Source organism: Brienomyrus brachyistius, chromosome 1 (assembly GCF_023856365.1).
Source record: "Brienomyrus brachyistius isolate T26 chromosome 1, BBRACH_0.4, whole genome shotgun sequence".
NCBI lineage: Eukaryota > Metazoa > Chordata > Actinopteri > Osteoglossiformes > Mormyridae > Brienomyrus > Brienomyrus brachyistius.
The window spans coordinates 24,025,614-24,040,411 of NC_064533.1; the positions used below are offsets into that span (position 1 = coordinate 24,025,614).

A 14,798-nucleotide genomic window follows, 5' to 3' on the forward strand; every position below is an offset into this window, starting at 1 on the left:
AAGCCTTCTATGGCAACTCCAGCCACAGTTGAACTTGAACAAGCCCACATCTGCTACTCTTACCTGAGAACGTCACTGCGAAGGCATCCACTCCATACGTCACTGCGAAGGCATCCTCTCCATGGTAGAATTTGGAAACTCACCAGGTGTGTATTCTGACCTTCTCCAAGGCACCCGGCTCCTCACGGGTCACCTTCAGCCGGTCCAGGAATGGTGACCGGAAGAGTGAGATGACTCAGCCGTGGAGCTCAGCCGCAGTTACTCTGCTCCTCGTGAAACATGACTGTGCTGACCCAGCTCAGCTACTCGATGACACCAGCGGCTGCGAGAGCGACCACACATGCTGAATGAGGGAGCAGCAGCTCCTGGCTCCGACACCCCAGGAGCAAATGGGGTTGGGGGCCTTCTGGGGTTTGCCTGTTCTCACTGTTGTATAGCTTTCCTGCAGGTTCCTCAAGCCACCTCAAAACATGATGTCAGACTATTTACCGTCTCTAAATTACCCATAGTGTGTGTGTCTGCAGTGCTGCAGACTGACATCCCACCCAGGGTCTGCCCTAGCCTTGTACTCTGTGCTGTCTGGGACAGGATCCAACCCCCCCCCCCCATATGACCTTGCCAGGATAAGCGGTTGGAAGATGGGTGGATTATGGAAAATGCGTAGTTCCCTCCAATACTGGAACAAATAACACGCTCAATCAGGCTGTGTCTGTGATTCATTATACTCCTAGTCATATTTTTCTCAAAAATATAGTAGCATGCTGCTCAGGTTATAGGTAAACATTTAAACTACTTGCGCAGTGTTACGTTTCATTTTGGCAGTGCACGGAGTTTAATTTCCAGCAGCTGGTTATCGATTACAGTGAAAATATACTGCGTATTGTCCAAGAGCACTCTTCCAGATGATTACGCTCATTTCAATGCCAGCACAGCTAGGGGGCAGGTGAGGGAACGTGGAAGGAATATGGTTCCCACAAACGTAAGATGTTAGGTATTTCATTTTAAAATGTATTTACATTGCTATGTCACATGATGCCGGGGGCGTCAATTTATCCCAGATTAAAAGGAAATACCAAGAAATGTACTACGATTATGTCAAAGGAACTATGTTTAGGTGGTCTACAGTCAACACACAAGCGTGCACCTTGGAATACATCAGTAAGACTAACACGTTTGAATTAGTTCCCTACAGTCCTGATGATTTAAAATTTTGATTACCAGAAAACCTAGTGACCCTCTTACGACCAAAAACAAAACTCCTTCCCTGTTAATAGTGGTTACCATTACGGTTTTGGGCTGGGGCGGGTTACTGCTAAATCTACCTTCCCGATATGGAAACGCTCGTCTGTGCATCTCTAACAAATGCAGTCGTGTCGTTTAATCTTCGGCTCTCTCATTATATTCACTCGAGGCATAAAAAAAAATCATCTCACAGCATGCCAATATGCATGTCCCGATCAATTTGCATGCAGAAAGAAAACGGTGTAATTTCACTTATAATCACGGAGACAGAAGCAATTTCAAATGGAACAGATAAAGATACCGGCTGCGGACGTATAAATGGGCGATATCATGGAAACGCTTAGACTGTGACGGGAAACCGCAGGAGACAAGAGCAACGCGGAGACCGTTCGGTCAACTTTCACAAAATACGGACCCAGCAATGCGTGTAACAGCCCAGAAACACCAGGCTAATTTAACCATACCTTGAAAGTTTCTTACATAAAAATCCCTTGAATTTTGATTAAGGAACTCACTTCAATAAAGGGACTGCACACTGTTTGTTATTCCTTGATAGTGAAACCACTGGACACCTTGCAAGGCACCATCTGCTGACGCACCTTTGCCATCTGCAAGTGTCAAACACATTTTCCCCAAATTTTCCCATATTTTGTGCATGAGTTTGCCTGTCACTAAGTAACGGCGCCCTTGTTGTCACTGATCTAAACCATATGCAGAACTTTAAGGCGATTATTTGAGCGAGAAATGCAAAGTAAGGCAGTGGACACTCCGGCGGCCTTATAAAAATCAGTTTATTTCCTTATTCATTTAAACGTATATAAGAATCAGTCATAAACAACGTCTTCTGGCTGCCTCGTTAAGGTCCTTTTCCTGGGTACAGTCAAAAACCTTCAGATGGAGATAATTTCATGCTGCTCCTCCAGAAAACGGTGTCATCCGGGCACGCGATCACGTGCTTCCAAAAACGTAACTGCAAAGTTCGCAGCAGCGCAGATAAACACCTTCACTTGACACAATGTAGGAAATAGTGCGCAAGGCACGGGGTGATACACCTATTTTACCCTTTAAGGGCGTTTTCAGAAGGCACTGGCTGGATGTTGTCACCTGTAACCTTTTCCATCACTATTTGTGCTCTGCCTTCGGTTTCAATGAAGAAAAGGTTAAATTTTTTGGCACTCAGTCCATATATCTCTAGGTACTGTAATGTATATCTGACTCCAATATCGTCAGACGGGGGGGGGGGGGGCTGTCGATCTATCTGAGAACTTCAGGATGTGCCTGCAATTGAAGTTCAATGCAGTGTGATGTTGCTCAGTGTCCCATTTACAGAGGTACTTAAGAAAAAGTGCTAACCAAGGAGCGGCCCTGTCGTGTCACTCCTCCAGGGCTGTGTGTGTGTGTCTGTGTGTGTGTGTGTGTGTGTGTGTGTGTGTGTGTGTGTGTGTGTGTGTGTGTGTGTGTGTGTGTGCGCGTGTGTGTGGTATGTATACAATTCCATTGTGAGGACATTTGGTTCCCACAATGTGATAGAAACCCAATACTGTGACATTGTGGGGGGCATTTTTTTTCAGTCCCCACAAAAGAAAATTCAATTTTATAAAAATCTCTGACTGCAATCAAAAAAAACTAAAAATGCCAAAAGTTAACTTGTATTTTGTTTGGTTACTTATGGCTAAGGTTAGGGCTGGGTAGGGATTAGGGTTTTTCCCATAGAAATGGATGGTCCCCACAAAGCTATGAAATGAAGTGTGTTTATATGTGTGTGTGTGTGAGAGAGAGAGAGAGAGACAGAGAGAGAGAGAGAGACAGAGAGAGAGAGAGAGAGAGACAGAGAGAGAGAGAGAGAGAGAGAGCCCTGCCATGATACTCGAATCCCAGCCGGGGGGGGAGGGGGGTCCCGTGGGTTAAAATGATGTAATGCTTTGGTCTCAGAGATCCAAATCTAGGCAAACGTAATACACTAGTCTATTTGCTGATTGGCTGGTGTTTGTACAGGGGACATGGACAGGGGACAGACGCCCACACCCAGATTTCTGGATCATTCTTCAGTTTTCACAACTGGAGATCAACAGAACCTACTGAGCAACTGCAGGAACGTGAGACTAGTGAAGAAATGTGACAGCAACAACCAGTACAGTGACAGACATCGGCTGAAACGAGGAACTGGGATTAGAATAGGGGGATTGGCCCTCCCCCTTAAGTCACTTAAAGCATGTGCTCACGCTCTCTCTCCATGAAACTACGTAATAATATATTAAAAACTTCAGCATGATCTGTTTTAAAAACCTTAAAAACACCTTTTAAAAAAACCTCTAAAAACACCACAACTGCTCTCTATTGCGACCTGTTTTCGTTCCACGTAAATGCAACTCTTATCATGTAATGACGGCGGACTGGCCATCTGGAATACCAGGCGATTTCCCAGTAGGCCGATGGGCATGCAGGCTGCCAAAATTGATTGTGAGGGACCCCCTTGGTCAGCAAAAGTTATCATAGGGTACCCTCCCCTCTCAGGAAAATTTACCATCGGGGGAAATTCCAGGGGCGATTCTTGATATTAATCCAGCCTTGCATGTAAATTGTCATTTTTGTCAGAAGTGTAAATATTGCTAGAAGCCGGCCTAGAGGCAAGATCGAAACGGGGACCTCGGACGTTCCCTTAGTGCCTTTAAGTGCGTTTCATTACTTACCCATAGTTGCAGTATTTATGGATTCTGCATTACAACATTTCTGGTCTGTATTCAACAGAGGGGTACAGGAGTGAAATGAATCTTTCATCCATTTGCTTGGCAACTAAAACGTAACTCGAAAAATTATTTTTGATTTGAAATACAACAGTGTGGACATTTAACCAGACGCAAATTCATATGGGCACCATTTGCTATCAGCACTGGAGTGTTACTTGTTCATCGCTTACACCGTAACTCATTATAACAGCGCAGTAGTTTGATCTTTCTGTAAACATCATTACAGACCAAAAAAAAGACTCTTCTTACTTGTAATATACACCTACAAAAATGCCATATGCATTATCAAAAATATTACCTCCATTTCAACTGGATTATTCCCTATTAAAACGTTATATCAAAAGTGCAAGAATAATCACAATAGTGTGGGTTTGCAGAAATTAGCAGGTTAAAAATTTTTTGAGTTATAACTCCTTCAACAGGTTCTCATAACACGGTAAAAGTGTCCAATACTATTAAGACAAAGTAAATTTGCACTTTGGGTTTATAAAATGTTTTCCGCTGACACGTTCAGTACTTTATGTACATATTATTGTCACTTTATTCATCCGTTGGCTTCTTCCAAGCCAGTAGTCGGAGTGAGTCACGTGGAGAAGGTTATGGAATGAAAATCAATCTATCCTTCTGTTGGTTGCAGGAATACACCCTCAGGGTGTTTGGAAAAACACATTAGTAGTCTGACAAAGATGCAGCCCAAATGGGATCCAGAGAAGATGGCAAGTTATGGATTTAGCAACCACTGTACATCTGTGCGTGTGGGTCTGATACAGAAGTTCCAAATATGGTTCCCAGCACCAATGATAGATGTCAAAAAACGAAAGCTTCGGCCTCCAGGCGATAGATGCACCAAGAGTGGAAAGCCAAGGAGGAAGGTCAGGTTTTGCCCAACAAGGGAAGTTCGGGTGACCCCAGCAGGCAGTACGAGGCAGGCACTGAAGGGGGCGCTATTGGGGTGCGAATGCTGGGTGATTTAAAAGCTACTCTGTACAAAGAGGTGTTTCAGCAGCACCTCAGCAGTGGGTCTCCTCCTCTCCTCCACAAAGACCTGCCAGAGGAAGTCTCGACAGGCGTCAGTCACACCCTCGGGCAGCACTGGCCTGGTGGGCTGTGTAGCGATCTTGAAGATGGCAGCCATGGCCTCGAACTCTGACCATGGTGGCTTCTGGGTCAGCATCTCCACGACCGTGCACGCTACACTCCTAAGACAGACATGAGAATCGTCAATGTACACCAAGAGGAAACAGCCTGTAGGTGGATAGATGGACGAATGAATAGATAGATGGATGGATGGATACAGTCAGTCCTGCTACAACGGAACTAATGTGTTCCTGAAAATCCTTGCGTTCACTAAAACCACATACTAAATATTCAATGGAAGAAACGCAAAGAGAATGCGACTTCAAAACTTATACCAAACAAAATAAACGAAATAGCAAAAACATCATACCAGTGGCTAATAATGTAATTATGTGCATTTTAAATAAGAAATAATAATAGTACATTATATCATAAACATCTCCTATGAGTCTTATAACTCTCAGTAGAATTGCCTAGTAACTGAATGTGCCAAAGTCGCTAACTTATTCATTGTTGATACTCAGGAGTCATGATGTCAAATATGACACTTTATGAACCATTTGCTGTATTTTCTGATCCCACTAGATGGTGCTCTTGCTTTACCTTGAGACATGCGCTAAGCCCTTATTTGAACAAACAGTACCATCTATTGGAGTCAGAAAATACAGCAAATGGTTCATAAAGCATTGTTTTGGCCGTTATCAGTCAGGAGTAGTGAGCCACAATGCAGCCGGGCATGCACAAATACAGCAGATTACAGTATGCAGAGGGGTACTGAACGTGGCTACATACAGACTACGAAAAGCAAATGCCAGTAATTTAAAAAATGTTGCTGTGTTTTTGTATGGCAATTTATCAAATAATTAAACATTTTTTAGAATCTTAGCCTCTGACCTGTGAATGGTTGTACAAAGAGTTGCACAAATTTAGATTTGAAAACCAGTTTCACTAATTCACTGAAAAGAGCTTTAAAAGAACAATTACTTTGCAAATTGAACATCTGTCTTGGATAGCTGTGTTTGCCTGCAAGTAGTGTTTCCTGCAAAGACTATATCACATTGTAGTTCACATAGTGTTCTTCTCTCTGACTGAAAATTGCACAAATACAAACGTGATTCCACATTTTATTGGATTTGTGTACTAATATATTGATTGCGTTAGAGGAGATTTGCAGTGTGATATCACGCATTGTAGCAGGACTGACTGTGCTTTGTAATTCTGAAGCTGCAGCTTCAGAGTAGCTCAATACACATTTAGACAGGAAAAAGACATTTACACATTAAAAAACAGGAACAATAAATAACATAATAAATAGTAACCGTGCAAAGAATGCTGGGGAAGGTATTGAACAGGGTTTCCATAGCAACAGATTTCCATCTCAGGAAGAGTCATGGAAGGATATCAGTAATTACAAGGTGCTAACATATGGCATGTGGCTCAGCAGGGTAGGTCTCTGTCCTTCTGAGTGGAAGGCTGTGGGTTTGAATCCCATCCTCAGCAGAAAAATTACATGTTCAATGGCCCCTAGAGCGAGGCCTTTAACCCCTCCCAAAATGCTCTGGGGTATGGCTGCCCTGGTGCTCGGACCCCAGACTAAAACATTAGCTACATATTCAAGTGTGTATTCGTAATTTTTATAAATTGCTAAAATGTATGAGGGAGAATATTAATTCGTGTTTTCCCTGGAAACCAATTTCAACATGACAGGTCGAAGAAGGTGGCATGTTCCCCTACCAAATGTCTGCCTTCCTCCCGTATCCCTCCCCACTGATAACTTCCGGACTCATCCAGTAGGGGGTGCCGGTGACCGTTTTGATCCCGGTGCCGGACATGCAGATTGTCTGGATGCGTTTGCTGGCGCCGAAGTCCCCCAGCTTCACATTCCCAGACAGGTCCCTAAGGATGTTGGCACCTGAAACGGGACATATATATGGTATTAGGATTTTAAGGTAGAAGGCATGAGGACCCATAGTTTATACAGAAGGGCCAAACTTATAATTGGCCAATGACATCTTTTGAATCAGTGAGTGACACGGGAGAGGGCACTGTGGGGGCCAATCAGCTTTTAGCTAGGGAAAAGTGCCCCTGCCAAAATGGATCATGACTGCCCGCTTCAAGCCACTCTTGTTTCCACTGTCAGCACAGGGAATGTCAGCTGGGCAAACCCTCATTGGTGGCCTCAGACTTTACACATATAAAGCTTCACACATACTGCACAGGTGTTTCTCAGAAGCCTGGAACCCCTGAAATTTTCGGCCCCCTAAAAAAAATATCACCTTGGGTCAAGATCAATCTGATAAATATATTATGCCATATGTTTGGCAAAATGTACCCAGGGTTGGGGGTACGAAATGTGCATAAAATCGTGCCCCATATCCTATAATCCTGTAAAACATTGGATTGAAGGGCTCCTTGTAAAGTACTGCCTGCCCGCCCCCCCCCGCCCCCCTCCCGAATCTGCCAGTGTATCTGTGCTGATATGGTGACACCCTGGTCCAAGGTCCAAGGCTGTCCAACATTCAGAAGGAAGGCACAGTTAGCACAGGCTAATTGCGCCCTAATGCCCGGACAGCCAGTGGCTCCCTGCTCCAGACATTACCTCCCCCCAAAGGGGGGGGCGGCGGGCGGCGATTTTCAAAATGGTTGGCAGTATAAGAAAAGTCCTTTTTTCTTATTTTATTGGATCACCTACTTATATGTAAATTGTACTCTCCTTTCTTTTTGTAAGAAATGATCTATAGTCCTGTCATACCAGCATGACTCCTTCTGAAGCGATTTGAACATACAGACAGCTTAGCCAGCAAGCTAACTACAAAACTAGTCACTAAAAATCACTGAACTTTCACAGAAAATTAAACGATCAAACTCAAAAACGCAATGATGACGATTTTATTTATAATATCCACAAACGCCATTGGAAAAAGATGATACACAAAACGATAAACTGGCACCCTGGATTGCAACAAAATGTTTTTTTGCCGCTGCATGTGATATAATCGATAAATACTGCAAGCCAACACCTAACCTTGTCAGTCGTGAACATGAACATTATCGGTAGCTTATCCTGTCTTGTTGAGATGTCTCCCAATCACTATGCAGAGAAACCTGGTTTCCAGGCGCGACTAAAATATCCGACTGCAAGTCTATCTATTCAGTCAACGTTGCCTCAGTAAAAACTATGTATGAAGCTTTCAGAGGAATCCTAGCAAAGCATGGCATCTGTATGGGCTCCGAAAACATGTAATTGAAGCATATTCAGGAGTAAGTTTAGTCTATTCTCCACGTAGACAAAGCGAACAAGAATCTTCCAGAGACTCCCAGTGACACGACGTCAGCGGGTCTCTATGGGCTGAATTTGTCCTGATTTCAAAGGGAAAATTTTGTGCCTGCTTTAGAAAACAACTCAAGTGAAACAATCAGTGGTGTTGGTTCAATTAGTGAGGTACATTATATTTGAATTGCGAAATACAATGGAATTACATTTATACAAATCGATGAATTCAATTCTTTTGGCAATTTTTTTTTGGGGAAGTCCTGCTTCCCGTTTGGTTTTAGAGCAATCGCTTACGCCAGGGAACACAAACAGACCCAGTTATGGACAGGACACCCATGAAGACCTGCCGTTGTTACATAGTCCCTCTGTGTCTGCAGAACAGTGCGTTCGGTCAGCTGCCTCCCCACATACGTTATGCAATGTAGGTCAAGCGCAAACAACTTTAAAACATAACAAATACGTTCAGGAGCGTCACTAGAGATTTATGGAAATGGGGGCCTTTACTGGGGGTCTGACTTAAAAAAAAAAATGAATGAGAACACACTATTTAAACTAACTAGTGTACATTCATTAAATTCATCCCTGAATAAATTTAAGTATTTACACATGTACAAATAATACAATAAGTAAATAAAATGCAATCAATAGGTTATTAAAAATTGGCTCATTTTTAGTGATATTGTCTTCTGTGCAATTCAATGCACTCGTGTGGCACATAGATTGTTTAGTGTGGAAAAAAAGGCTGTTTCCAGGCCTTTGATTTAGCAGACATGAGCTGGTGTCTGCACATGCAGAGGCAGACCGGTGTTAAGACAACGCGGAGGAGCTGTATAATACTCAGGACGCATAAAAACATCAGCAAAGACAGGGCCACAGCAGTCATGGAAGAAGGTCCACCTCTTTGAAAACAACTAGAGAAGAATCAGGTCTAACTTGTGTTCGAATAAGCTTTGGCGGTTCCCGAAAAGCAGCCAGCAGCACATGCGTGCTCTTGGAGCCGGACTCTGACTTGAGGAAGACGGGTGTGGTGGGACTGGCGGGGGGGGGCAGGCACGTTACCTTTGATGTCCCGGTGTACGATCATGTTGCTATGGAGATAGTACACCCCCTGCAGGATCTGCTTGGTGTATTTGCGCGTCAGTTTCTCTGGCAAGGCCCCATACGCTTTCAGCTGGTCCTTTATGGAGCTCTGAGGGAGGATGAAGAGGGCCGGGGGTGTGAGAAAGGGTATTCTGCCACAACAGGCATGAAAAATTAAATAAATAAATATAAGGATCTGCTTCCACACAGATTTCCTACTGCTATTTTTTCCTGTCCGGTTCAGGCAGAGTAGGAGCCCGTCCGTAGCAGCGCCGTTACTGACCATCGGTCCATGCCGTTTACCCCCAAAACACCATACTTCCTGCCACTTCCTGTTTTAGCCACATGGCCCAATGCCAAAATCCAGCTAGCTGTTGGTAAACTGGTCTGTTTCTACTGTTTCTGATTCAAGCTTTTTCGTTTTCCCTTTATTTTCACCCCCCCCCCACCCGTGTGGGGATTATTATCAGTGCATCTCAACACACATGGGGCCCAGTGAGGCCTTTGGTCAACGGAGAGAAAAGTGACGAGGTTAAGACCCCACCGGTTTGCCAGCAGCTATCCCTGGAACACAAACATCCCTCCTTTCGCAAACTATGCCTCAAAACCCTTAGTGGCTTCTCAACACAACATCTTAAATTTTATTATTATTGTGTTTTTTTTCCCCTCTTTAATCTCGCGCCCTGACGTCAGCTTCTGCTAGCCCAGAATGTCACTGCGACGAGTAGCAACCAAAAATAAACAAGCTCGTAAAAGACTGTTAACCACTCTCAGAGGACAACTGATGCTCATGATTTCCGCGGCCCGCTGTCTTGTTAAATCCCAGGGTGCCTGACTTTTGAGTGCAGACAGTGGATGCCTGGAGTAGGATGCATCTGCCGTCCATAGCTCAGGATCCATCCTCCTCAGCTTATATTTCACTCTCCTCAGTGTAGACTTCACCCTCCTCAGCTTATATTTCACTCTCCTCAGTGTAGACTTCACCCTCCTCAGCTTATATTTCACTCTCCTCAGTGTAGACTTCACCCTCCTCCGCTTATATTTCACTCTCCTCAGTGTAGACTTCACCCTCCTCCGCTTATATTTCACTCTCCTCAGTGTAGACTTCACCCTCCTCCGCTTATATTTCACTCTCCTCAGTGTAGACTTCACCCTCCTCCGCTTATATTTCACTCTCCTCAGTGTAGACTTCACCCTCCTCAGCTTATATTTCACTCTCCTCAGTGTAGACTTCACCCTCCTCCGCTTATATTTCACTCTCCTCAGTGTAGACTTCACCCTCCTCAGCTTATATTTCACTCTCCTCAGTGTAGACTTCACCCTCCTCAGCTTATATTTCACTCTCCTCAGTGTAGACTTCACCCTCCTCAGCTTATATTTCACTCTCCTCAGTGTAGACTTCACCCTCCTCAGCACAGACTCTGCCCTCATTGACCCAGACCCCACCCTCCTCAGCACAGACTCTGCCCTCATTGACCCAGACCCCACCCTACTCAGCTCAGTCTCTGCCCTCCTCAACTCAGACTTAGCCCTCACTGACCCAAACTCCACCCTCCTCAGCTAAGAGTCCACCTTCCTTAGCTCAGTCTCCACCCTCATTGGCTCAGTCTCCACCCTCCACACGTCTCCACATCCTCCCCCCCCCCCCCCCCCCAAACAGGCTCCACCCACCACCACACCTACCCCAGCCATGTACTCCACGAAGATGGAGATCTTGCGCTTATCGGGGTCCCTCAGGCAGCCATAGTACTGCACAATGCGCTCATGCCTCAGATTCTTCAGCAGCTGGATTTCACACTCCAAGGCATTTACCTCCTGCATAGGGCAGATAGGGTGAGACAGCTGAGCCTCCCGTTTAACCACCATACCCTCTACAGGCAGCTGTTAGAATTACATTTCCTTCACCAGCACTAATACCCAGTGTATTGGATGACTTCCAGTACATAGCCAAGTGAACTCCCAATATATCTTCTGATTACTCATCATGATTGAAAAAATAAAACTAATCATTAAAGAATCAAACAAAACTATTAAAATGTACACGGTACGAAGTCCACTACAGTGGATGAGTTTTTTCCCTGGAATCAGCAGTGTAACTAAAAAATCTGTGTCCTTAGATAAAATGTCAGCTTAGATCTCCGCCATGCCTCCCTGCCACATATAAATTTACATATTCCATGCTCCAACTGTGCACCTGCATGTAAGTAAAGCTATTGTGGGGATGTTTTCCTAAAATTTATCACAAAACAACCACAGACATGACTATAAACAGGACTCATACATTAGGTGCCAATGAGCGTCATGCCACCCATGACACAGGAGGGCGCTCCAAGCTGCGTCTCCCTCAGGAGAGCACCACACTGTTCTCGGCTCACCTTGCTTGTCTCCTGGCACTCGGGGTCGAAGAGCACCTGCTTGACGGCCAGCTCGCGACCCGTGTCGGCATCGTAGCACAAGTACACCTCCCCAAATCCTCCTCGGCCCAGCAACTTCCCCAACCTCCAGTTTGCTGGAGCACGAGGAGCTATGACGAAAAGAAAGACTGCTCAGCACTCCTGCCTTGCCTACCCACCCGAGACGCAGAGTCACACAGTCATCGCTGTCAGTCAGGTTTCTGGATAAAGGATTTACTGGAAGTTCATTCAAGCATTTACAGGTTCTAAAAAAAAATCAAGTAAATGTAAAAAAGACAAAAAATTAAAAATAAGTACATTCACGCCATAATCAATCATCCACTTCAATTAACATAATAAATCAGTGAATGTTAAACAATTAAAATCCATCATAGGGTGTGTAAAGGCAACACTCATTGCCGATGTCACTGTTATTGAAATTACTCACATTTGAGCCGCCGGCTGTCATCTGGAGTCCGGACTGCCGTGCAGCGGTCTGCGTACGGCAGGGTGGGGGGCACCGGCTGGAACAGGCTCTCCTGAGGCATGAAGCTACGAGGGAAGGTCCGGCGACCTGCAGGCAGCCCCCCCCCCCCCACCATGCATACCCCCGGTCGGTAAACACGCACAAGAAAGCAGGAAGGCGTATCCATAAACAAAGAGAGCAAGAAATGCCAGTAGAGGTGGGGGGTGGGGGCACAGAGTGGGCAACCAGAGACGACCACAGACAGACAGACACACAGACACAAAAAGAGAGATTAAAACTGCTGTTAGCTCTGATTCCCAGCCAAGGATGGAAGCCTACTACGATATCGTGCTTTCCACTACATGTGCCTCACTTCCTGTCAGACAGGAAGCCGTTCCAAGGACTTTTGTATAAGTCGTGTGAGGGAGACCAGGGTCATTGTGATCCCAGATTAGGTTTCAGTAACTGCCACTAAAAACCAACCTCATGTGCCCCCCAGGTTTGACCCCTCCACACCCCATCCCAATCAGTTTCAGCAGCCTTCCTTGCCCCCTGAAAATGAACACATCCCTGACTGACGCTCTGTGGAAAAACTCCAAACCATCGGCAGGGCTGCTTACCGTCGTTGTAGTCCTTGCTGCGCCGGGACAGGTGAAACTGCCGGGGGAAGGTGCCGCCCTTCCCATGCCGACCTGCAGGGGGAGCCATACAGGCCTCAGCGTCAAAAGGACCACCATCACAGAGAGGCCTGCAGAAGCTGTACTTGTTTCTTGCATGGCCCAGTGAGGGCCTCTCGACCAGCCCCAATTTATAAAGTCACAACCTGCTATATTGTCACTGATGTCCAATAGCCAGTGAACTGAAGCAACTATGCAATTTCCATGTGATCCAATGTACATAATGTAATTTTATGGGCATAATCTATACAAGTTTATATACAGTGCCAGTCAAATGTTTGGACACACCCATCCACTGAAAGGTTCATTTATACTTTTTTAGGTTTTAGAATAATTATATAGACATGAAAACTAGAAATTAACACATAAGGAATTACATACCGACCATAAGCAACCAACCAAAATACAAGACTTTTTGCACTTTTACTTTTTTGATTGCATTCACAGATTTTTATAAAATTGATGTTATCCAAATGGGGACCTGAAGAAGTGTCCCCAAAAGCAAGGAAGTTTCAGGTTTTACTGCACTTTGAGGACATTTTAGTCCCCAAATGTGATCTATGCAAACCCACACACACAAACACAATGCAGGCTTGTCCAATTCATGGTGGAAAGGGAACTGGAGCCTATCTAGGAAGCTACAGGTCCAAGGCAGAGAATAACCCAGGATGGGGTGCCAAAACCGCACACATGGACAATTTGGTAACACCAATTCTCCTCAGCATATTTGTGAGCTGTGGAGGGATCCTGGAGAACCTGGAGGAAACTACATAATGACATGGGGAGAAAATGCACGCACAGCCATGGTGAAGACACAAACCTTGGTTCCAGAGATGTGAGACAGCAGTGCTAACCATGGTCAAAACTATTATTTATTGGTAGTTAGAACTCTTTATATGTAGAAGATAACATGAAAAGTCGACCATATTATTAGGAATGTTTATGACAAAAGCGATGTATTCCCTGTTCGCTATGGCTGTTCTCAGCCATGTGCTGAAGTTAGTGGTGTTCTCTGGTCCGACACTGAGCCAGAGTCCACCAGAGGCATAGAAAATGGGGAGCAGATGTGTCTGCTAACGACCTGCCTTCTCTCCACTGTTTACATTACTGGCACCAAGGGGGACATCATTTGCTTAATGTCAGTGTTTTGCGTACCAGAGGACTGAGAGAGGGAAACAGGCAAACTGTGATGGGGAGATAGAAAAAAATGAATAACAACTGTTAAGCGGAACAACGACAGGGTTGTGGATGGAGATTTAGAAAAGAGCGTTTGAGAGGATGCATGGGAGCGTGAACCCCGGTTTCTGCATTATCGGTGTAGTGGAAAAGATCCATTACCCAAGGCCAACATTTGAGTGGATAAACTCCTTAACGGGCCTCACGGGGACGCCATCGGCGGCAGAGAAGTTATCCGCTCAGATTTAGAAACTGAAACACCTTCAGGCAGCAAGCTAGAAGCAGGTGTGAGGCAGCGACGGCTGCCTTCCTCTGATTGGCTCAGTCCGAGAATTCTGGGAAATCTGGAGCCACAGCGCATCACTACCATAATGCCACAGCTGCTAGGAACCAGTACACTTTCACAGCGTATCTGCGGTATTCCCTGAGATATAGTGACGACTGGGCCTTAAAAACGTACAGTACATAGGATACAACAGGGGCTGGAACTAGCAGCAGATCAGCACAAGAATCTCTTACCTTTGTAATCATAGTTGAAGTTCAGGTAGTTATTGTCCCTGTTTAACTGGGAGAATGGGGGGCTAAAATACAAAAAAAAACAATCATAATAGATAAGCAAATGAATAAATAAGCAAAATGTCCAATTTGTTATTCTGTTGCTTCGAG

General features: G+C 45.0%; 1 protein-coding gene across 2 annotated transcripts in view; it reads right to left on the reverse strand.

Moving 5' to 3' along the window:
- Window positions 1-2,015: 2,015 nt before the first annotated feature.
- The window catches only part of map3k22 (mitogen-activated protein kinase kinase kinase 22), a 47,818-nt gene continuing 35,035 nt past the window's right edge, over window positions 2,016-14,798 (reverse strand). For both annotated transcript variants that reach the window (XM_048970949.1, XM_048970960.1), the window contains exons 11-18: window positions 14,652-14,713; window positions 12,900-12,971; window positions 12,262-12,387; window positions 11,796-11,944; window positions 11,104-11,235; window positions 9,400-9,529; window positions 6,801-6,978; window positions 2,016-5,188 (exon numbers count right to left, since the gene is read on the reverse strand). In XM_048970949.1, coding sequence (XP_048826906.1) covers window positions 4,960-5,188; window positions 6,801-6,978; window positions 9,400-9,529; window positions 11,104-11,235; window positions 11,796-11,944; window positions 12,262-12,387; window positions 12,900-12,971; window positions 14,652-14,713 — 1,078 coding nt within the window. In that variant the 3' untranslated portion in view covers window positions 2,016-4,959. The remainder of the gene's footprint in view (window positions 5,189-6,800; window positions 6,979-9,399; window positions 9,530-11,103; window positions 11,236-11,795; window positions 11,945-12,261; window positions 12,388-12,899; window positions 12,972-14,651; window positions 14,714-14,798) is intronic.